This window comes from Strigops habroptila, chromosome 4, assembly GCF_004027225.2.
Source record: "Strigops habroptila isolate Jane chromosome 4, bStrHab1.2.pri, whole genome shotgun sequence".
NCBI classification, from domain to species: Eukaryota; Metazoa; Chordata; class Aves; order Psittaciformes; family Psittacidae; genus Strigops; species Strigops habroptila.
The window spans coordinates 77,199,478-77,222,491 of NC_046358.1; the positions used below are offsets into that span (position 1 = coordinate 77,199,478).

General features: G+C 43.1%; 3 protein-coding genes across 11 annotated transcripts in view; all 3 read right to left on the bottom strand.

Moving 5' to 3' along the window:
- Window positions 1–259: 259 nt before the first annotated feature.
- Window positions 260–5,513, bottom strand: RPS15A (ribosomal protein S15a). Of its 3 annotated transcripts, none has more exons than XM_030481482.1 (5): window positions 5,419–5,513; window positions 4,156–4,293; window positions 3,878–3,957; window positions 2,152–2,237; window positions 260–395 (listed from the first exon to the last, which is right to left on the bottom strand). In XM_030481482.1, exons 2-5 carry the CDS (start codon window positions 4,286–4,288, stop codon window positions 302–304), a joined length of 393 nt encoding a protein of 130 aa, XP_030337342.1. In that variant the 5' UTR covers window positions 4,289–4,293; window positions 5,419–5,513; the 3' UTR covers window positions 260–301. The 3 variants fall into 3 exon arrangements, with proteins under 3 accessions (XP_030337342.1, XP_030337343.1, XP_030337341.1); XM_030481483.2 differs by having other exon boundaries at window positions 5,067–5,450; XM_030481481.1 differs by lacking the exon at window positions 5,419–5,513 and adding an exon at window positions 5,093–5,110.
- A 532-nt stretch (window positions 5,514–6,045) lies between these two features.
- ARL6IP1 (ADP ribosylation factor like GTPase 6 interacting protein 1) lies at window positions 6,046–13,094 on the bottom strand. 2 transcript variants are annotated; one of them, XM_030481478.1, is made up of 6 exons: window positions 12,975–13,094; window positions 10,712–10,845; window positions 8,846–8,965; window positions 8,142–8,259; window positions 7,415–7,499; window positions 6,046–7,163 (listed from the first exon to the last, which is right to left on the bottom strand). In XM_030481478.1, the coding sequence occupies exons 1-6, from the start codon at window positions 13,008–13,010 to the stop codon at window positions 7,045–7,047; spliced, it is 612 nt and encodes a 203-aa protein (XP_030337338.1). In that variant the 5' UTR covers window positions 13,011–13,094; the 3' UTR covers window positions 6,046–7,044. The 2 variants fall into 2 exon arrangements, with proteins under 2 accessions (XP_030337338.1, XP_030337339.1); XM_030481479.1 differs by lacking the exon at window positions 12,975–13,094 and adding an exon at window positions 12,794–12,887.
- Window positions 13,095–18,330: 5,236 nt separating this feature from the next.
- Window positions 18,331–23,014, bottom strand: part of SMG1 (SMG1 nonsense mediated mRNA decay associated PI3K related kinase) — an 86,795-nt gene continuing 82,111 nt past the window's right edge. For all 6 annotated transcript variants that reach the window (XM_030481474.1, XM_030481472.1, XM_030481473.1 and 3 more), the window contains 7 exons: window positions 22,809–22,988; window positions 22,360–22,587; window positions 21,703–21,914; window positions 21,373–21,479; window positions 20,494–20,673; window positions 20,249–20,355; window positions 18,331–19,576 (listed from right to left, as the gene is read on the bottom strand). In XM_030481474.1, coding sequence (XP_030337334.1) covers window positions 19,499–19,576; window positions 20,249–20,355; window positions 20,494–20,673; window positions 21,373–21,479; window positions 21,703–21,914; window positions 22,360–22,587; window positions 22,809–22,988 — 1,092 coding nt within the window. In that variant the 3' untranslated portion in view covers window positions 18,331–19,498. The remainder of the gene's footprint in view (window positions 19,577–20,248; window positions 20,356–20,493; window positions 20,674–21,372; window positions 21,480–21,702; window positions 21,915–22,359; window positions 22,588–22,808; window positions 22,989–23,014) is intronic.

The window sequence follows — 23,014 nt, forward strand, 5'->3', positions numbered from 1 at the left end:
GCATAGTAGCGAGTACACAGCTTAGCACAAGAGCTCCCCTGTTGAGGCCATTCTGTACAGTGACCTGCAACTGTCCCTCAAATCGTAACTATTGAAAGCAGGTTATATCATAAACAGAAATAAAAGTTAGGACCGGGGACGGTGTGGAACCCGAACGTCCTCTGAAGTTGGAACTTGAGTACTACTGAAGAGCTGTCTGTTAAAACACTAGCGCAGGTAGTGTTCGAAGTCATTAAAATACCGACTGGAAACACCAGAGTCCGTTTGAACAATTTATTAGTATCCTCTTTTTTTACAAGTTTTAGAAAAAGAATCCCAGGATTTTGCCTCCTGTGTGTTTTCGCCTAGCCTCCTCATGGTCCATGATGCCAGCTGAGGTTGTCAGAACAATGTACCTGTGAAGAAAGAACAAATGTTCAGTTTATGGTTCTGTCCTACGCTCCTGCTGAGCTGACAACACTAACTTCATTTCTCTATGTATATTCATGTCACATTCATGTCACATTCATGTCTGTAATTTTCATTACAACAGCAAGATCTGTTTCTCTAAGAAAGGGCCTAATGGAAGGAAGGTCAGGTTCTCAGACAGTGAGAGAGAAAACTCCTCTCACAAGTACAACTCTGCAGTGCACAAAACACACCCATGAGCTTCTGTTCGCCAAACATTTGTGTCTCAGCAAGATGTCTTCTTGCACGTTCCCACTGTAAGTCAGTTCAGCTGTTGTAGCAGCAACTCTACAGTTTCTAGGCAAAATCTAATTCTATTTTACAAAGACATTTTTCTTCAGAGCAGGCAGAGTTGCCATGGTGGCAGACACTGTCTCTCCGTGTTCTGAGCACAGATGAGTACCTGGATCTGGACTGACATGTGAAGCAGCCTTTGCCATTGCTAATGCCAACATCTGGATTACCAGCCTACTTCACCCATACTGCTTCAGGTCTGAGAACCCCTTGTTCCACCACTGTAAACACTATTCTGCCTTCCCCAAGATTTGACTCAGTGAATTTTGGGAAAGAAAAATACACTGCACAACAGGAAGATTTCCTATGTTGTGGAGGTTTGTTTAACAGAGGCTCTGAGTTTCTCATCACCTGATATCTAATCAATTTATACACAATCAGGAAGTTTAATTTAAACTAGTATAGCTTACTTCCATTGACCTGGTAACTTACAGCACTCCTCCCCCCTGCTATATATGGCTGTTGCTGCGTTGCTTCAGCCAAGACTTGCAGAACTAAGCCAACCCCTGGCTTAGGGCTAGAAGATCACAGACACCAATATGGAGGATGACCAAATAGCGTTTTATTAAACAACAGCAGGTGTTTTATACCTTTCGGCCACACGGAAGTACCTGTTCTGACCCAATCAGAAGGGCAGGTTAACAATTTTTACCTTTTATGGTATTGTCCAGCCTAGCCCCACAATTCCCCTCTTCATGCTATGGGGCTTGTGAGAGTACCTAGGGAGGGGCTCTCTCTTTCCGTACATCGCGATATCTTCCGGCCGCCATACCTTAACTACCTACATATGGCCATCAATAAAATTAAAATCATAGAATGGTTAGGGTTGGAAAGGACCTAAGATCATCTAGTTCCAACCCCCTGCCATGGGCAGGGACACCTCACAGCAGACCATGTCACCCAAGGCTCTGTCCAACCTGGCCTTGAACACTGCCAGGGATGGAGCATTTACCATTTGTTTGGGCAACCTGTTCCCAGTGCCTCGCCATCCTCGCAGTAAAGAACTTCTTCCTTATATCTAACCTGAACTTCCCCTGTTTAAGTGTAAATCCGCTACCCCCTGTTCTATTGCTACAGTTCCTGAGGAAGAGCCCCTCTCCAGCATCCTTGTAGGCCCCCTTCAGATACTGAAATGTGTAAAAGAAGTCCCATTTTCCCAGTAAACTATAGAACTGGTAAGACCAGGATTTACCAAAGCCAAGCAAAAATAGTGCTTTGCTTATCAGTGCCCTTTAAAACTGGTTAAAAAGAGCATTTATATGGAAGATTGATTTTTAGACTGGTATCTACCTCCAGACTGATGAGAGAGGAAAGGTGTCAGGCAAGTCTAATTCACACAGTATTGAATTGTAAGAAAAACCCCCACACATTTTTACATACAACATGGATTTAACTCTTCCCCATACTCACCCAAACTGACGTGAAGGCAGCAGGTTGTTCTGCCACTTTTCCAAATCCTTCAGCTGAACATCAAATCTGGGACTGATTACACCACACTGTAAAACAGAATTCCATTACAAACTGAAGAACTTTATGCACTGGATTTGCACATTTGTCATTCCCCTTCACTGGGTAAAGGAATTTAACAACTGCAATTAAAATATTCTTGGCAGCAAAAGATCAGAGTACTAAGAAGTCTGTTCCACTACCCGCAATACACACCAGCGCTTCCTCTCAGGTAAGTCAAGACTCTCTCACTACTCAGCTGTTATTTCCTTAGCAGTCTTGCCTCCTCCTCACAACCTCCTCCTCTTCACTTAGAGTGACTTACACTTACATTGCTGAAGCTAAACTAATAATGGCTAGGCCTGGGAGAGCACAAAAGCATACTATAGATTGCTGAGGATTATTAAGCATCCTCATCATCAGAAATCCTGCGACTGCTCAGGGATATTCTACTTCTAATCAACTGCTACTACTGCCTCCAGTTACCTCACTGGCTCCAACTATCTTAACTCCCCAAGAGCAGCACACCTTCCTGCACTGACAGACATTTTTCTGACCCAAACAACTGTTCCCTTACTGCAACTGCTGAGAGAAACATTCTATCCAGCTGCACTCCAGAAGATCTGTTACAAAATCATCCCAGGAGTTCAGGGAACACTATACTCAAATCTGACATACTTTTTTTTTTTTACAGACACATACCACTAGGAATTTGAGTGGTGCCAGAACTCTGCCTACTACACTCAAGCAATGTTCACCTGTAATTTCATCATGGAGATAGCCCCCAACGTGTCCTGACCAAGTGATTTTCATAGAACCATAGAGTGGTTTGGGTTGGAAGGGACCTTAAAGCTCATCCAGTTCCAACCCCCTGCCATGGGCAGGGGCACCTTCCACTGGACCAGGTTGCTCCAAGCCCCTGTGTCCAACCTGGCCTTGAACACTGCCAGTGATGGGGCAGCCACAGCTTCTCTGGGCACCCTGTGCCAGTGCCTCAGCACCCTCACAGTAAGGAATTTTTACCCGATATCTAATTTTGCTTATTTCTTCACTGAAGAGCCACCTTTCACTTGAATAGCTTAACTGGAAACCCCAATGCACAGCAAGCCATCACAGAACTAGACAGCTCAGTATTTTGAGACAAAAGCATTTAAAAAAAAAAAAAAAAAATCCAAAACACACACAAATACTTCTGACGCCCCAGAACTTAAAAAGCAAAAAGTAACACAACATTCAACTTTCCCTCAACTACAAGCAAAGCCCATCTAGTGGCAGGAGAAAGACTTGACTCCTCAACACTTACAGGTATCAAACATCAACCGGAAAGCAGCTCAGTTCCTATCTCTTAAGAGAGTCTTCTAGACACCTTAAACATCAAAGAAAGTGGGAACTCACTAGGTAGCCAGAAAGCCTTTAAAGAGAGAGAAACACAGCACACTTGCAAGCAGACTTCCCTGAAAATATATCTTCCATATTCAGAGTTTAAAAGAAATTTAATTAGTCACCCATACCATTAGGAATCCAGAAAAATTATCAAGCATTCGATAACCACTGATAACACCCATATTACTCTCAGTTACATGGATCCCATAAATAGCACCTCCCTTTCAGAACTGGAGCACACAAGCATTTAAAATGAATCAATTAAAACATGTTCCTAGAGAACAGAATCCAGAAAGACAAATCCTACCTTGTTGAGCCTGCCTGTGAGATTGACAACAATCTTCCCAGCTCTGTGGTCATCAATTATCTCAAATTCGCCGATGTAACCTACAGAAGATTAGCAAACAGACAAATCAAACATGTCATACTTAACTACATCAATATAACTCAACTCGTTAATATAACTATGTTGTACAAAACTAGTTCAAGCACCTTGACTTGCTTTTAGCCAAAAAGCCCCTTAACACAACAGTGCCCGCAGAAGCCGCAAAGGAGAGGAGCCAGCGCTGCACACTCTGCACTTACCGTGCTTCATCATCACAGTTAAAAACCGGACGATTACTTTGGAGCACGGCCTAATGAGAACTTGGCGTTTCCCACGTTTCTCTGCATTGTTGATGCTTTTGAGAGCATCGGCTAGAACGTTCATGCGCACCATGGTGCCTGCAGGGAAGAGGAGAGGCAGTTACGGACACCTGCCTTTCAGCACAGAAATACTGAGCAGCACACTTCTTAAAAGATCTAAGAGAGACAGGAAGTTACATTAAACCTTAAAAAGCATTCTTAGGCTGAAAAACAGATTTAATCACATAGCCAGGTATGCTCAAGAGGATGTGCGACTATCATGACAAGTTAGGGAATCTGATACACGAACTTGGCTTTATCAGCATGCACACACAAACATTTTTAAGACAACCATCCAGACAACATTTCATGGGTATGACACCTTTCACAGGTGAATCGTTTGGGACTTTAAAAGCCACTTTCGCAGTATCAGCCCTGTCCAAAAAGTAGTTCACAGGTGCTATTAAATACAGTATCTGCTGCTTGGCTTGCTTATCTGCAAAACCCCTGCAGGATGCATGCACAACAGGGCACTCTGAGAAGGACACCAGGCATCAACTCTTTCATTCTCGTGACAAACTCAAGAGCTGGACTACCACAGCCCCCGACATGACTCGGTACTGTCGCCCTGCCACAGAGCCAGAGCACTGCCAGAACTGGCCATGACGGTGCTCCTCCCGGGGGCCACAGGGCCACTCCCGAGATGGCAGGTCCTGCGGCACATGAGGCTTTTACCCCTGAGCCAGGGACCCCCAGCTGAGCAGACCTGGCTACCTGCTGCCCAGGGGGCGAGTGCAGCCACACGCCCGTCCCAAGGGCCGCCTCCTCTCCCAGGGCCCGGCACACCGCCCGCTCCCCAAGCCCTCCGCTACCTCCTCCCAGGCAGCACGGTCCTCACTCGCCCAAGTCCACAGACTCCGCAGCCGAGCTCCCCCGAGCCCTGCCCAGCCCGGCCTGGGCCTGGCTGCCACGCCAGCCCCCGCCCCACTGCTCCCGCCCCGCATCTCTGTGGAGAGCGGAGCCACAGGCAAGAGGGTACTTCCTCCCACCCTCCACTCGGCGGGCTCTAGAGAGCGCTAGGGAGCACGCCGGCGGCTCAAAACGGGCGGGATCGGTGGGGCGCACCCTCGCGGCCCCGGCGAGGCGGGTAGCGGCGGCCGCGGGGCTCGGATGGCGCCGGGAGGCGGCGGATAGCAACCGGGACCTAGCGCCACCCCCACTCACCGGTGCAGCAAGATGGCGGAAAAGGAAGAGGCCGGGCACCCGCGCGGGATTATGGGAGAGCCATGGGCGCGGGGTGGCGCGCGGCGCCATGCCAGCTCTCGCGAGACTTGGAGTCCCAGTCCGGTGGCTGCTCGCGCCGGGCGTGGTCATCCTCATTGGCCGAGAACCGCGGAACGCACTTCCGGAGCGACGCCGCCGGCCGGGTTCCCATAGCAACCAGGACGCTTGGCGGCGGGCGAGGCGCTGCGGGGTCCGGGGGTGCTGCAGCCGCCGCGGCGGGACCCGGGTCCCGGCGGAGGAACAAGAGCGCAGCGCAGCGCCTCCCGCAGCGCCGATCGACCGCGAGTTTCACCCCTTGGGTCCAACGTGCCCGCACCCACCGCTTCTACCAGCGTTAACCAACCGCAGACGACGTTAGAGCCCTCCCCGCCGCAGCAGGAGCTGTCAGCGTACAGCCACAGCTGACAGAAGTGCTGCTCCTCACAGAGAGCTACTTCAAGCATAAGGTGTTTGAAACACACCGAGTACCCCACAGCACTGGAACACCACTTCCACCTCCAGTTCATGAATCAAAGATGTATTTTCCCACAATTTTGTGTTCATTCACAAAGAACAAGGACAAAGAACTTAAAGAAGTTTCTCTTTAATCTGTATTTACCTATTCAACAGTTACAATGGACACTGAAGAGAGTTCATTTTAGAACAGTAAACTTTTAAAACATGAACACAGGTTTTAGCGGTTTAAAGAAAAAAAAGTTCAGTTTTTAAAAAAGGAGGGAGAGGTCATAGAAAAGCACAAACAGTCCAGACAGGCTTATTTACAGACACGAACCTAGCATATTTGTCTGACTTTTTTACAGACAACAACATTCATAAAACCAAACATGCTACATGGCTCCGTGACAACAGCAGGTTTTCAAACAATCAGCTGTTAAGGTAACACACACCTTAACTCATTTTCCTACAGTCTCAGTGCAACGAGTTTAAGTTTATACTACAGCTAAATAACTGAACTACAAATTTATATATTCCATACCCCCATTCAATAGCTTATTGGGTATATGCAGCCAAAAAAGAAGAGCAAACAGGTTCAGTAAGACAGTGGGATCACCTTCTGCCCCAGCTTTCCATATACACCCTCAGCTATCATCATTCTTACTCAGTTAATGGTCCCCTCCATTCCACAAGGATCAGTAGTAACAACCCCCCAAGAAAAGTAAGCTTTCAGAACTTTAAGCTTTTCATACTTGCTGCAGCCACAAATTACTGATCAGTGAATGGAACACAGCTACAGAATTGCTATCTCACATTACAGTTCAGCTGTTTGACAAGTTGGGTATTTATTCACAGGGCCTCCTAGTTTGGTGAAGACACTGAACAGGCTCCGTACATCAAAGGACAGGATCTTTCATACAAGATCAGCCACAGGCTGCAGAACCCCAGTCAGCACAGCAAGAGACACAAAACCCACAGCAGTTGCTACAGTGACATTTTCACTTCATCAGGGAGCCAGTAAAAAAAAAAAAAAGAAGCCAGTGAGGAATACAACTTCTACTGAAATTATACATTAACTCTCAAAACTGTTCCCCAGGAAACCTTTTATGAGAGTGAACAGCAGTTAAGTCTTCATTCATTTTTCTTTTCCTTGTGCTTGAGAAGTTTGTTAACCTCCCTTTTTGCCATTCCAACATACTTCGTGATGATCCCATGCTGGTTTAGTCCAGGAAAAAGCAACAGGAAACTTACTAGAGAGGGGAAAAAAAAAAAACCAAACATATTACTTAACAGTCCTTTTAAGAAGCTTGTTACCTGTGATTCCTTGCTTCCCTTAAGCCCTTAAACAGGAAAATATAAACCTAAAAATACCCCCAACAAAACAAAAAACAAAACCACCAAAAACATAAATCACCACACTCAAAAAATTGCTCCTACCCACCTCACACCATTTCAGTCAGCTAGCAAAAAGTTACTTCTGTTTTGCATGCTGCCCACTTACCAATAAGATAGGTCAGGAAGAGATTGTGAACTTGCTGTCCAATCCAGGCAACCACAGCAAGAGAAAAAAGCATGGTCATGAAGTACTAAAAATGAAAAGGGAACAGTTATCACAGACCTGTTGGGAATTCTCCTCCTTTCCCTTCAGTATTTGGCAACACTTCAACATATAATACTAACATGAAGTTCAGCTCTCCCACACACGATACCTATGCACAGGCTTGTCAAAACTGACATTAGAGAGTCTACAGTTGTATGTTCTCATGATTTTCAGATCATCAGTTTTACAGGATGCCACTTCTTTTCTGTCCAGATATCCCTCAGAGTCAACGCCACTCCCACTGACACAACCTCAGCCTCACACAGTACCTGAAGGTGTTTTCAGGACAATAAACTCAGTAGTAGTTCATGTACCTAAGCTGACATATCACCAAGATCCAGTTTTTGTTGACTGTTTGTGTACACTGGAAACAAGCTGTGTTTCCAAAGACTGAGCTATCCAAACAAACACAGTTCAGCTTTATCTTAATATCAAGGGTATGCACCCAACTGCACAGTATTACAAGTCATGTATCTTGCCACACCAAGTTTGAATAAGCTGTGTGACTGGCATTAAGTCACAGCCAGAACTGCTGGTTCTTGTCTGAATAAACTGTTTTTTCAAACCACGTCCCTTGCCACACTTAAGACAAAACAAAATCTTGAGATGAACTCCTGGGACTCAATACCATTTTAGGCTTCTCTTCCTTCAGCGTGAAGAGACGTTTCCACCAGCCAACAATTCGGCGACGAGATTTTACCAAACTGCTGCAGATCTCATGAAATCTTTGCTGCTGTTCTGTAGTCCTTTTGTTAAAAGGAAAAAAGCCAGAAATAAGAATTCAAGATCTCATCTGAAATTTAAAAAAATCTCCCATGCTATTTTTCCATCAGTAAAAAAGTTATGTGGTACATACCCTGGCATTTGCTTCTTAGTTTTATACTCATCTTTATTGAGCATTGCAATACAATTGCCCACATAATTTTTCCGTATACTGACTCTCAAATTGACTTCCCAGGAGCAACCCCATTCAAACCAAGAGACCATTGATTTAAAGCTGATACCAGTGTGATACACACAAGTAATACACACCTGACACCAGTCTGTATAACTTCAGCTTTTATGTTAGCTCATTATTAGACAAGAACATTTATCCATTAGTCATCTTAAAGCAGATACAGTAAAATTCTAACTTACTTCTAACTCAAAATTTAGTTCACATAAAAATGAAGGATGTCTTACTAGTGTTCTCACTTATCTTACAGAGATTGCAGATTTCTTTCTACAATGACTCTATAAAGTATTCATTTGATATCTGTCAGACATCCATTTTTATAAAGTTCATGATTTATTCACACTCAAGAAGCTGTTTTAATTGATTTATTTCCTCACCACTTATTAGAGCCAAAGATTCTAGGTGCAAGAGCAGGAACAAGATAATCAGCCAAACAGAGGAACATAACGAAACAGGAGACGCCTGAAAGAACTGATGGGTCCAAGTAGTAGATCATCCTGCAGAAAGGAGATAAATTATTTCTTGATGATCAGACTGCTAAATGCTAGACATATTTAGTCACCAATTCAGACTGGCTCAGGACTGCAAATAGCAGACCTATCCTCTTGCCCAACATAAAAAGAAAATTCAAATTTGCTTCTATTGCTAATAAAAAGAGGTTTAAGTATTTCAGCACTATTACAGAGAAACACAGATGAAAACCAGTTTGGTGGTTTTTTGGTTTGGTTTTTTTTTGGGGGGGAGGTGGGTGTTAGGGTTGTGGGTTTTAAGTATTAGGTAAAAAAATCCTACAATACTGTAAGCATAGTATGAAGTTTGGTAGAAGTAAAAATTCATCACCATTGCTCTCTCAGAAGCTGACATCTACTGAACTCAACACTGAGTGGGGGATGAGGACGAGTGAGTGAATATAGGAAATAACCAGGTAGAATGAAACCTCTAATCTTGCTGGTTCTTAAGTCACAGAATTCAGATCCACTATGGACTGTCATTTGCTCTGTCTCACCTGTGAGACCTAACCAAACCTGTTCTGGACAGGGAGCCATAAATCTCCAATTAGGACAGTGTTGTGTCTCACATATTAAGTGTGCATCACTCTAACACAGCAGTATGTGTACTGGACAAGAACTAGCTCATCTTACAAGTGCCTGTGAATGCTTAGTTGCGCCCCATGCTACTTATTTGCACTTAACAGAACTTCCTGAACACTGAAGTAACAAAAGTAACTACACAGCCCATTGCAGGGCCAGTCTTTCTATACACCTTGCACAGTGCTACTGTGTTGAATATCCAAGTTCCTTTTTGATGAAGTACCAACTCAGAATCTAAAGTAGTTCAATTTCCTGAAAGTATTATTCAACACATGACCTTTTCTGCTACAATCACATCATTTGTAACAAAATACCCTGAAGTTCATGCAATTACTTTTCAGTTTCATTTGATTTCCATCCTCCTCACCTCCCTTAAAGATCATAAATCTCTATTAGCCCGACGACTGATTATCCCTGCCTCACCTGGTTCAGCATTTATTTTTGTAACTCTCTTCCGTACTCCAAAGCCAAAGGCAACTGGCAAACTGCACAGTTGGCATGAACACTTATCTGTACAAGGCAGGTTGGGGTCAGCCTGACTACTACCATGTAATGTGAAAGCATGTACAAGTGCCTCCAGCAAGCCAGTTCTATCTCAAATCCAGGGAGAGGCCACATTCTCCCGTCCTGCTGACTGAAAGTTACCAGCAGGCCTTCCTTTTCCTCCTTTTTCAAAGGACAGGACGAAGAATGCAAAAAAAAAGCTGTGCAAAACCAATTCATCCTAAACACCACAGCAAAGGTGCAGAATAGGAAAGCTTGCCTTACGGAAAGAAGCTTTCCATAATGGTATTGCTGTTGGTTTGGGGAAAAACGCCAAAGGAGATAACCAGATTTAACTAAGCAGCAGGAATATGAACACACCAAAGGACATACAGCTGAGTGTGATAAAAACTACAGCAACCACTGCTGGTAAACAGCTCTTGCAGAAAGCACTCTCCTCCCTCTGAGCAGGACGGGACTCATGTTACTGCCTGTTCTCAATACTTAAGGTTTTTCTTTTCAACAAAGTTCAGGTTCTGTTTCTGAATGGGTGTGGAGTAAAAGCCTTCCTATTAGGCTTTTAAAAACATCTTACTAATTTACTTAACAGGCTTGCTGCCAGCCATGAAAGTACAGTGGTATTCTAGGCTCCCTTCACAAGCTACTTACAGAAAAGAGAAGGAAACAACACTCATCAGCGCCAGAGGGAACCAGGCTCTCTCCCAGCGAAGAACTTTATCGGTCATCAAAATCACTTCTCCCCATCCTTGCAACTGCTCTTCCAAGCTAGCAGTTTCGGCAGCCTACACAGAAAAAGAAAACTCTATTATTGCCAGAGCATCAAATTAATTCCCACACTCCAAGTAACTTAAAAAAAAAAAAAGTCATAATTAAAGACCCCAGTCACAAACCTTTCTGAGTAACTAAGCTACTAATAATGTTGTAAGTTTTGCATTAAGTTATGACATCGTAGCAATGATTCTTTAATATAGCCAAGACCCTAACAAAGTAGCAGCATATGTTATTAGACCAAATGATACCTCCTCCCAGATTTTGCCAAGGTGTTTTTTCCCAGTCTCCCATTTACAATACTCCCTCCCCCCAGATTAGTAGAAAATTTTAAACTCTATATAAAAACCTCTCAAGTTTTCAGTGTCAACATCTGGAAAATTACAACATGAAAACTATTTTAAATATGTATATTCTATGTCCTTTCAAAGACAACTCTACCACATTAAACTGAAGCTTTCTAGTTGCTATCCGACACCAATTTTTTATTATGCGGAAGATGGACAAAAACCCAGAATCCACGGTAAAGTTACCCAACTGACCACATTTGGACTGCATGTAAAGTTCTTCCACAGGTTGCCCAAGACAGTCACCAGGCAGCCTTTAAACCCCCTTCATAAAATATTCCTTCCCAGACATCTTCTGCAAGGAGGCCCTATCTGCTCTGGCATCAGCTTGCTAAGCAGTTCCTCTGAGATGTTCCACATTTAACATAGCTTAATAGTTTCCCCTCGGGGGAACAAGGTATATCTCAGGGATTAAAAGACTCCGGTAACCATGAACAGAACCCATCACTGCCCAAGACCTGCACATGTACTGTGCAAAGATAGAGCAGGTTTCATTCTCGCTTAACCCAGATGAGAAGCCTGATACCACTAGGATAACAAAGACAGCTGAGTGCAGCTATCATGGTAAAGCAGTTTTCATGTGTGTGATACTATTGGAAGCTATTTGAAAACTACAGTTGAGGACAAAAGAAAAAGCAGAAAACTATCTGACATGCTGCTGAACACCTTCCAGTTCTCCTGTCTAGTTCATGGTATTGACACAAACTGTCACATGGAGGGGAAAAAAAAAAAAGCTGCATTTCTCCAGGAGATATTTTATAACAAACTTTTTCTTTATTACACCTGCGTGTCTGTGTTTAACATCACAACCAACACTTAATGTAAAGCAGACTGGAATATAACAGCATTATTAACAGCAGCCTGCCTCTGTCTGCCTAAAAGACAACCATTACAAGCTGCTTTCCCACTGGGCCAGGTAGAGAAAACGTAACAGCTTTTGTCAACATCACCTTTGTTCCAGAGCCCATCCACCAAAAGTGCTTTTTCATTAATCAAACAACAGAAAGTCTCTGAGAATATGAACTTCTGCTCGAAAGGGGCATCCCTTTATGCATTTTTGACAACACAGCTCTGCACACTTTTTCTGCAGAAATTCGAACCTTCGACCCCCCTGCTCCTGGCAAGTTCCCCGTCATCTTGAGGCTGTGCGGCTCCCTGCTGCAGGGAGCAGGAACCATCAATAACGCCATCAAAAGCTGCCCCTCTCCAAAAGCTGCCCCTCTCCAACTCCTTCAGATGCTTTCACAGTAATTTTTCCACGGCAACCGTTTACCACAACAAAGATAAATATACATATCCCTATATTTATTTAAGCGTTGAAGTATTTAAACCCACCCTTGGCATATTTAAGCTAATCATCCAACTCCTACCAGTCTCCTGCACCGCTGAAGCATTTGTAACACTGCCAAGGAGTGCTGAAACAGAGACGCAAATACTACGCGCAAGCCCTGCACATCGGGTAGAGCCAACTATTACGATGAGCTCCGGCCCGCTCCCAGGCACACGCACAGAGCAGCCTCGTCAACCCCAGCCCCCGCCAGGCCCTAGGGCATAAACCGATCCCTTACGAGAGCTTTGAGAAGCAAACCCGAGCGCCGTGAGGTGAATCTCCCGCGATTCACAAGCTCAGGAGCCGAGGCGGCCCTCGGCAGCGGCGGCGCAGGTAGGCCCAGCTCCCCCACCTCCCCCGGCACCAGCAGAGCCGAGCGGCCGCCATCCCTTGCCCAGCCACCGGGAGGCAGGGCACCTTCCCCGCCGCAGAAGGGCCGAGTGCTCCCGGCGCCGCCCGCCCTCACCAGCTGGTAGACGCTGTTGTTGTCACCCTCCGCCATCTTGCACAGCGCCCAAACAGCCTCGCCCACCGGCCGCGCCCTCCCGCCCCGCTCCGCGCAGCCGCCTTTTATAGCCTCCGCGGCTCTTCTCGGCACCCTGATTGGCCTTCTTGAAACTCAGCATGGACCAATCCCAGAGCTCCTACCGAGCCCTTTCGGCAGCCGGTTGGCTGGTGGGATTCAAATGGCGACAGGCGGCCAATCAGCGTGGGGCTTCCGCGCCACCCTCCCCCTCCCTCCGTCGCAATGCGACTGGAGCGGGCGTTGGGGCCTGGCTGAGGCGGGGCCGGGCCGTGCCCGAGGCGGGCGCCGGCGGAGGCGTCGCGCCGGGCGCTGCCTGTGGAGCTGCGGCGAAGCCCGCCCGCCGGGCCGCTGCCTCGGCTGAGGGGGGCGAGCCAGCAGCCAGCCGTTGACAGGAGCGGCGGTAACAGTCACCTCCCCGCCAGGACATGAACGGATAATGCTTTTATTTAAAAATAAACCTGACGCATGTAGCCTGAACGTGTGGTTATTAGGAGGCAAATAGGTGAAAGATGTGCTGTCTAAAACCATGTTACCTTTTCTTGACACACGCTGTATGTGCCCGTGTCCTACCAACGAGACAGAGCCTTCTGATCGGGAACGTTTCAAGGGTAACAAACAGCCCGTTATTGCTGAAGTAACAGCCCTGGAGGCACTCGCCAGCAGACTTGCTTTGACTTAAGGTTTTGCTGTTTTCCCAGCACAGGTATTTCTGTATTGCACATGACTGAGGTGCCAGCTGTGCACACCAGAATCCGGGCACAAAGTTTCCAGATTACCACACAGGAAAACGGTGAGATGACTCCACAGGAAGGTTCTCCAGCTCCAACCACTGCCTGACCTACCCCGATAATTACCCTCTGTCCAACAGCGCACTTGCTTTATTTGAGGCTGGAGCAGCACGGGGATAGACACAGGAGAAAAGCACCAGGATATAAATGTTTTATCTGACTCAACTTTCTAAATGTTCCAGTCACTCGTGTCAATGAGCTTAATCACAGTCCCCAGGATGTCATGCATGCGGTTCCAAACTGAGGACAAAGAAAACACCTTATCGCTTCTGGCACCAAAACTGCAATGCTTTTCCAACCCAGGTCACCAGCTTGAGGGAGAGGAAAACGAGGTCTAAGGATGACACGGTAAAAGCAAAACCATGTATGTACAGATGAGTTTGACCTTTTACAAGGTGCTTTTTACACTCACTCAAAATTTCATAAAGAAGGTAGTTTGTTTACAACTTTCAAATTAATTTGCATGTTGCTAAGAGTATTTTTGTGTACCATTATGTACTTAGGTGGTGGAGCCCACCCTTGAAATCTGTAAGTTTACCATGGCAAAGCTGAAAAAAAAAAAAAGTGCTAATTTCCTAAGGAAATTATGCCAGCAGTAATTCCAATTAGATTTAAGGAAGCACGGACACATGTAGAAGCATGATGTACTGCTGTTCCTAGGGGTATCTGCAATGTCCTGCAGAAGCCACCTCTCTGGCTATTCAGTATTATCAGCCAGCTCCTGGCTTCATCCATTTGTGTGACTGACTGCAAAACCAGCAGCACTTACCCATGAAAACAGCAGGTATTTCCATCATCCTGAGCCATGGTCAGATTAGTGATCTTCCAGCCAGTCTTTCAAATGCCAGCTCCCTAATCGGTCTACCTTTACAGCTTCTGCTACCCGAGAGGGCCCACAGAGGTTCAATTCTGTCATGTTAAGTGTTTCTCCATAACTTGGAGGAGCAGAGGGAAGAGCGAGCAGTGCAGGGTGCCCTCTCCTCCCAGAAATATCAGTGGAGACAGATGATTGCACTGCAGACAACAGGACAGCGCAGGGCTCCTTCGTTGCTGAGCAGCCAGGCCGTTTGAAGCACAATGTGAAGTGAATAAAAGCTCTGTGTGCATACATATGCATGTATACGTTTATTCATTTGGTTGTTAAAATCAGAGCTGTAGTGCAAAGGGCAGAGAATGGTAATCGCAGTAACTCAAGAGTGTGGAAAAACCTATTCATCACCTCCCATACATTACGTGAGCTGTGAAATCGAATTGTTTTCTGTATGTTTTAATGTATGATGCAGATCATGCTGCAGTGTGATGCATTCTTCCTTTGCTGAGATTTTCTCTTACAGATGCACAGAAACATAAATGCCCAAGCTAACTTCAAAGCACCTCTAAAAGGAGCAGTTTAATTGCTGTGTGCACTCAGAGACACACAAATTTCACAGTAAGCCTCCACCTGTTCATCACACCTAATGTAGCAAATGCATGGCAAACTTTCTCATGCCATTAACAAAAAAGTAGTCTGATGAATGGCAAAACTGCTGTAATGTTATGCATTTAAGTACATACAACAGTAGTTTTATGTAATATCTGTATTTTCAATGAAATTCTTTAAAATATTAACAGTATACTAATGAATAATTATTTTCCGCTAAAGAAAATAAAAATATATGCACATCACTAGGAACTGTGTTAAGAAAGAAAAAGATGGGTGGCAGGTGTCATCTTAAAACATTTTTGCTAGTCCAATTCTTCAACACATAAAGGGGGATATCTGCTAATTTTAGGAAAAGCTTGCAAAAAAAAAAAAGAGGAAAAAAAACCCCAAAACCTCTGAAGTACTTGAGTGAGCCAAAACAGGATAGCCAAATGTACCTGGCACAAGACACTGATGAATAATTGAAGCAGATAAACCTTCGGGACTACAGCATTTAGAAAGATGACCTTTAACCTCTCCAATCTCCTCCAGTATTTCTGAAGGAATGTTTTTATATGGTGCTTTCCATTCAGACACCACACAGTCAGCAACAGGATAAATGTTATTTGGTCAGTTCATTGGAGAGTGGAGAGCACTGTGTGGTGTCACCCATGGGGTCTGTGCAGTGAAATACCTCACCCTGCACAGTAACCTTGCATAGGCTTTTACAGACATCTAATTTTTCCTTGGAGAACCAGCTCCCTCTGACTTTTGCCTGATTTATATAGGAGACTCAAGTCTCTCACAGCTAGTAGTGATACATTGCCTATTTTTTCAATCTAAATAGACTAATCATTGAAGGCAAAACTGTTGCAAAGCAAATCCAGACCATGAAGTCCCTAAAAAGTACCAAAATAATTTCTCTTAACTGTACATGTTCCGATTTCAGTTATATTAACTTGACACTGCTGTTATTCCACCAAAATAACATAAGGCACCATGAAAGACTCCGACTCCCACTTAACATATCCCAGTAACCCATTTGGTAGATCAGTGCTCACACCTAGGCTTTACAGAAGGGGAGCAGGAAGAGAGGCAAACTAGTAACTGGATTTTCAAAGGGTTAAAAGCATCTCAACCACTAACCTATCTAAGGGGGGGGAAACAAAACTGATGAGCAGACTTTGAATGTGACTTTGAGAAATGAGTTTATAGCATGGTCCCTGGGTTGGCATTTATTGCAGGCAAACATCAGGTGCAAACTGGGCGTCAGCTGAATACTTTGGCTTCAGCTGGTTTGTAAGTATTTACAAAGATCTGGTTCTAGATTTGTGTTATTTTAGATAATTCTGTCTTACTGCAGAGAAAAAGTAAATGACTCAGTTTTACAAAAAAAAGAGTAACCTTATCTTTATAAGAAACACACTATCTTTTAAAAGATACCATAACTAATGCAATCTTATTTAATATGCAAGATGCACACACAGAATCTGCATCTTAGGTTTAACCAAGACTGTACGAATTGGCCACATCTATGAAGAAAAACGCGTCAGCACACAAAAGCCGATGGTGCCACTAATGCCTCAGCAGGTAAGCTCTTCTCTCCTCAACGTTAGCTATGCAAATCTAGGTCTCTCTAGAATCCTGCTCCAATTTGGGATTTATTTTGTATTTGTTTGTGTTAGGCACTTCATTCTCCCCCATAATTTTCACAACCACAAGCATTTTGGCATACAAGGAAATTATGGATACATATTCTTTTTTTTAAAACTTTATTAAATTACGCAGTAAGAACCCATCTCCACACAAGTGTTGCATTTCTGGATAGCAGAGGTATAATACATGAGCCACAGGTGAGTGCATTACCCTTCCCTTCCCCCCAGCTTCCATGACATAAAACAGCATGTAGAATACACTCTTGCTTACAGTGCTCCGAACAGATTGCTCGTAAGGTTATTTTTAACTGGAGAAAAGTAAAAAGGACTGACAGTGTCAAGTGTCTTGTCCTGCATACGAATGTTCTTCAGTGCAACATTCAAACACCTTCTTTCTTGCAATGCGTGGCATGGCAGAGGGTTCAGGAAGCAATGGCAGTGGAATGCATTCGCATGGGTATCATCCGATATGAAGCCTGTGACTTCCCTAGAGTTAATCAGGCAATCAGAATGCAAAAAAGGCCATGTGTCTGCTGGAAATCCTCACACGTCAAAGTGCATGTCCACGAAAAATTGGCAACAGAGGAGAAAGTGAATTCTAAGACCTACTGAGGAGGCAGAGCAGTCAGCATAGTGCAAATACTGAAAATAATACAGGTTTGGCTATTACTTATGCCTGGTATTACTTTATGTTATCCGAAAATCACTAGCCAAGCTTTCTACTCAGATGAACTGCTGCAAACCCATTCAGTTAAATGAATTTTATGTCAGTAGCAAGCTTGGCTCAAATCCTTTAATACTTGTATTTTGATTGAAAAAATGCTGTATTTAAAGTGTGTTTTACTCTGAAAAGTGACTAAAATGGCATAATGTTCCTGCGTCTATTGTTTTTCAGCAACTGTGCATAATGAATTCCCCAAGTTTACAAAAGAGAACCATTTTATACATAGCTTCACAAATGTACCTGGGTTGAGAACACCAGTGTGCGCTTCTGCTTTAGCTATCAGCACCTGTGAGATTCTGTGGTTGTTACTGAGTTGCGGTAGGTTTGTTTGCTCTAAGAAAAGGAAGCTGCCTTCTCCTACACGTCCCACTTGAAAACAAACTGGCAGACAAGCAGGACATTGATCTAAGTAAGGAGATGCCATTTTTAGAGAGACTTTTCTGACCATAATCACACTTTGAGTGCAGAATTGATTAAAATGCCCAACCAAGCAGAAAACTGTGGTGGAAGGTTCGCTGTGGATGCATTATTGAACAGCCATCTACAGAAGTAATATGGTAAAGGAAAATTACTTTGCAGAAATCTTTACAGATCTAGGTGAACAAAAATTGGAGAGTCCTTCATTTCCTGGATTATACATATACCCCTGTGAACTGAAGCATTGTAATTTACAAGTGTAAACTAAAAGTATTAGGAAAGTGAAGTAAAAAGCATATCACTCTACCTCCACCAGAACATCACTTTATTGTTTATCTGTCATCAACAATGTAAAACTCTACTAGATACTCTATCCTGGTTTTTAAAAAGGTAAAGATTACATTGGATTAGCTACGTTGTACGAAAGAAACTACAGCAATCACAGTAGAATGAGATTGGAGGGACAATTTGAATTACAAAAAAGTGTACACTGCAAGCAGAGGGAAGTGCACATTAAATCAAATGCCTGTAGGATTTATTACTTTTAAATGCACAGTGACAATTTGGAGAAACTGTACATAATAGAATCACAGAGATGACTTTAAAATAACCAAAATTACATTTTGCATTTGACCATCCAACTCATAAGTAATCATTGATGTTCCGTATTTTCAGTGCTTTTGGAAAATTTGTTTACCAAATGAAATTTAAAGTTGGTAATTTGACTAAACTGTGAAGTAGGAGGATTGAAATAAAAAGTATATTGGAAGTACGCCTAACCTACAAGAATAAGCCAAGAGGGGTATATGCAAGGAGAGGCTGGGAGGGAGGAAAGAAAGAGGAAAGGGAGAAGAGAACAAAGGCTTTTTCTTCTATCTCAGAAGTTCTTCCAATGCGGCGTATATCTGATGTACAGCTCTTTGCTTTCAGTCCATTTCTGAAGTTTACATTTTGTAGCCTTTTCCCATACTAACTGGTCGACTCAACCAGCACTGTTGCCACGCAACAAGAGTAACAAGAATCTGAATGCATCAAATCTTCCCTTGCTGTGATTTCTTCATGGCCCCATTTTTCCCGTTTTTCTTTGACCAGGGTTCGGTGTTTCCTGAATTGTTCACAGGGTCAGGTGGAATTGAGTTCCAAATCACTCTGCGGTTTGTAGCATCCCGATTTCTTTCTGCAGCTAACCCCCAGACACGTTTGCAGTTCTTCCATAGCAGAAAGACAAACCGTGTTGCTCAAGCGGTGAGCTTTCACCCTTGACCGTGGGGGTTGCAGACCATTGTGTTTAGCGTATCCCTGAGTGCAGCTATCCTGCAGGATTCACTTCCCAGTGCACCGAGATTTCCTAGATTTCCTCAGATTAAGCCCCAGTATGCATCACCACTGACTGTGGTGCGGCTATGGATGCCTGAGGCCGAGTTGATTCTGGTGGATGTCTGACCTCGCTGAACCAGACTGATCTGCTTTCTCCCTACTCATACCCAGGCAGTCCAACCTTCATACAGCTGAGCCAAGTTATCTAGATTAGTTGCTTCCTTAATCACAAAGTCAACCTATTAAAAAGGTCAAACAAGTAATTAAAAATAAGCCAGATTTTTTAAAGTGTTTAAGTGATCTTAAATTTTACTGTTGAAAGTAATCTGCAAACACAGAATTTCAGTGAAAAAAGATCTACAGTAACTGTAAACAATCTTGCATAACTCTGTGTAGTCCACATAAGAAATGGGAATTTGTACTGAAGGGGCAGACCAAGATCAGACATCATCTCATTCATAGCCCCTGTCTTGAAACATTGTCAAGTCACAACATGCTCAAATTTACATGGACATGTGGGTCCCCTGACTCAACTCCCCAGAGTCACTAGTGTGGTTGTGTTATGCCAGAAAACACAGACAAGTTCTCTCCTTTTTCCCTGGCTATCAACAGCTGCGTAACAGTTGTTGGCTTACTGATATACAAAAGGCAATTTTATCCAATTCATGAGTTTTATATAAATCTACGATACAGAAAACGCATTTGATTAGAAAAAAAAAAAGAAAACAGCAATACAAGGCAGCAGATTGCCTTGATTTGTATTGGAATATAAATCACACACCTCAGAAGGGACCCCCCATTCACAGTAGGATTTTAATCTGCAGAGCATACTTCAGCATCCACACACATGTGCTTCCTACCAAATATTTAAAGTGAGGACCAGTATTGGAACTACACTATTTTCAACTCACCTGTTCAGCAACAGACATTCTCCTGTTGGGATCCACATCTCGGCCCTCTAACTTGGCTTTGACCCGCTTCCACACGCTAACTGCATATGAATTCCTTTCCTGCACGGCTAAAGGTACAAAATAAAATGAATTCACTTTTACATTCCTGCACAGAAGCCTACTGAGGTGTTTGGGGGTTTTCTTGCTGTTGTCAGCGATGGGGTTTTTAGTTTTATTTGTTTGGGTTTTTTTAGCCCTGTATTTACCTTTTCCTGTTTTAGGGTCCCTGGCTGTCTTTTTGGGACTACAGGCAGCACTTCTGCCAGTTCCTGGGACTGTGCTCGGAGGAGTATCTGCTGATGTGGCGAGATTTTTCTGAATTAGCTTTCTTGCATTCTGCGACATCACCTCTGGCTGAGTTTTCTGCCCTGTATTGCTACGTACAGCTGGAAAAAAGTTATTCAAAATAATATATTACAGTCACAAGAAAAAGCACAAGTGTATCAAATGCAGCTATCAGTACTTGTGTACAAATGTGTTTTAAATTGTACTTTAAACTCTGCACCCGTTCTTCTCTCTTCAATCTTCCTGTTTTCTAATTTCCTTCACTTACTAAACAAGAGGTTTTGGTCCACTGCAAAACATTTGTTTAATTCTATCATTTTGTATGGCACTTAGAAAATGCAATTCTTGTTCTTGATAGAAATCAGGAACCTGTGTTTAGTTCAAATATTGACAGTATTTCTGTCTTCTCCTTAAATAGAAAGAAGCCCATGCTCATGAGAAAACTTGTGTTTTTAAGTGTAAAATCGTGAACATTTTGCATGAATGACCCTGTAGGATTTCTGGATTGATTTCAAAGTCACCATAAATTTTCGTACTGATTTCAACAGAAATTACCATTCAGTTGATATATGCGACAATGTGTTCCATGTATTCTGGGCTTTGTGGAGTGAATCCAGATCTCAAAGGCTATTCAAGGGCTAGGATAAGCGCTTATTCAGTATTGTATGGTCAATAGCTTTAACTTTATAGGCTTTTATAATCTTATAGAGATTGTCTGTATTTCAAGATTTAAAAGTTTTGGTCCCCTCTCTAAATATAAATTCCTGGTATTTTAATATTTTTACTTTTTCAAGTATTACCTGCAGCAAAGGTTGGCTGATATGTAGCAGCTGATGTTGGGCTTGAGCATTCATTTGATGTATCCGTGACTAAGGGTGATGCAAAACCCACCAGATTATTGTAGACACTAGGAAACAATGGAGTTGATAAATATTCATGCAACTACTTGACTTATTGAAAACTCAAAAAGAAAGTTAAGTCAAATTCTGCAAAAAGATTTCTGCATTTTAAGACTCGGAATGAATTCTAAGACAGACAGGGTACCAAGTAGATTCCCTGTGCTGGCTGTGTTTCTGCTATGTACAGGCAGACAAGCAAAATGCCTTTGCCTGGGAGAAGGTGACTCTTACCTTTGGCTCTGTGTTTTTAGTTCTTTCAAGGTGGGAGTTATTTCCTGCAGCATTTCAACATGTTCCTGACTGCGGACTTGACCCATAACCTGAACTAATGTAAACAAAACTGTCTGAATATTATCTTGCCACGATTTATATTCACCCAAGAACTGCCTAACACTATTCTCATAGGGAACATCTTCACCATCTGCCAAAGCTGCTTCTTCATCCTGTAACAAAGATGTGCAAAAAGGTTAACTATTCACTGTATTTTGGCTAAGACAAAAAAGCTGAGCATTTCCTAGCCTTTGCAGCCCCTCTGTCATTTGACTACAAAGAACCATAATTTTCAGTAGTTACATTTGAAGAAAATAAATTTGTAAAAGATCAAACATTTTGCTGCTTAAAACCCAGGAGGATTTGTAAACACAAAGAAAATGTTTCAACTGCCAAATGAGAGAAAAGGTTTAATTCAGCCAAAGCCTGATTAGCCTAACTCTAGAAGTAAAGCTTTATAAATTCTTAGAGGTGAAATGGATTTTATTTCTTGAACTCCATATGCATGAACACATTTCAATGTTTCCAGATACTTTAAAAAGTATATTGTTACAAGTGTTATTTTTCCCTCAATCTATACTGGTTTGAGCAATAACTTTAATGAAGTTTTAGGCATACCTTTGCCATAGCTTTCAGTAGATGTTTGACATCTCCAAGTTGTCTGTTATGACCTGTGAGCACAGTTTTAATACTATCCACCAGATTCTGAATTGTTTCACAAACTGTTTCTGTTTGCTGTTCTCTTTCTGTTTGTACTGTCCTCTGTGTAGATATTTCCTGGGTCAACTGCTTGTGAGCTGAGTGAAGCCATTCAGAGCTGCCAATAGGATGTTCAAGACCAGTGCCCTAAAAATAGCAGAAACACTTTTGTATCTGTATCCAAAGATAAAATTCAATTACTGTCTGGATGCTACTGCCAAGTGTTTAGCAGCTGATGGAATAAACTCTGTAATCCACGACCCATTAGGAGGGATACATAACACTAATTTAGAATGAAAGCCAAAATGGAGAACTCGTGATTATAGAGATTCTGTAATGTTATATATTTCTCTTTGACCTTTACTTACCACTCTCTGAAGCAGTCGAAGTTCCAGTTCAGAGACTGAACTGTTGAACTGCGATGCAAACGAACACATCTGTTGACAGCGTTTGAGAAGTTCAAATAATGCAGCATCAAGGTTTAAGGCTTCTGCTGTTCTAGTACGTAAACTTTCAAAATGAATGATATTACTGCAGAGGAAAGTGACCTGAAAATCAAAGCAAGAGTGAGAAA

What these genes read in the sequence shown, in the direction of transcription:
- RPS15A (XM_030481482.1), bottom strand. Translation starts at nt 4,288, where the DNA reads ATGGTGCGCATGAACGTTCTAGCCGATGCTCTCAAAAGCATCAACAAT. An exon ending in AACTGTGATGATGAAGCACG is followed by an intron (nt 3,958 to 4,155) that starts GTAAGTGCAGAG and finishes AATCTTCTGTAG; the next exon opens with GTTACATCGGCGAATTTGAG. An exon ending in CTGCCTTCACGTCAGTTTGG is followed by an intron (nt 396 to 2,151) that starts GTGAGTATGGGG and finishes CTTTCTTCACAG; the next exon opens with GTACATTGTTCTGACAACCT.
- ARL6IP1 (XM_030481478.1), bottom strand. Translation starts at nt 13,010, where the DNA reads ATGGCGGAGGGTGACAACAACAGCGTCTACCAGCTG. An exon ending in ACAACAGCGTCTACCAGCTG is followed by an intron (nt 10,846 to 12,974) that starts GTGAGGGCGGGC and finishes TTTTCTGTGTAG; the next exon opens with GCTGCCGAAACTGCTAGCTT. An exon ending in CTTCCTGACCTATCTTATTG is followed by an intron (nt 7,164 to 7,414) that starts GTAAGTGGGCAG and finishes TCCCCTCTCTAG; the next exon opens with TAAGTTTCCTGTTGCTTTTT.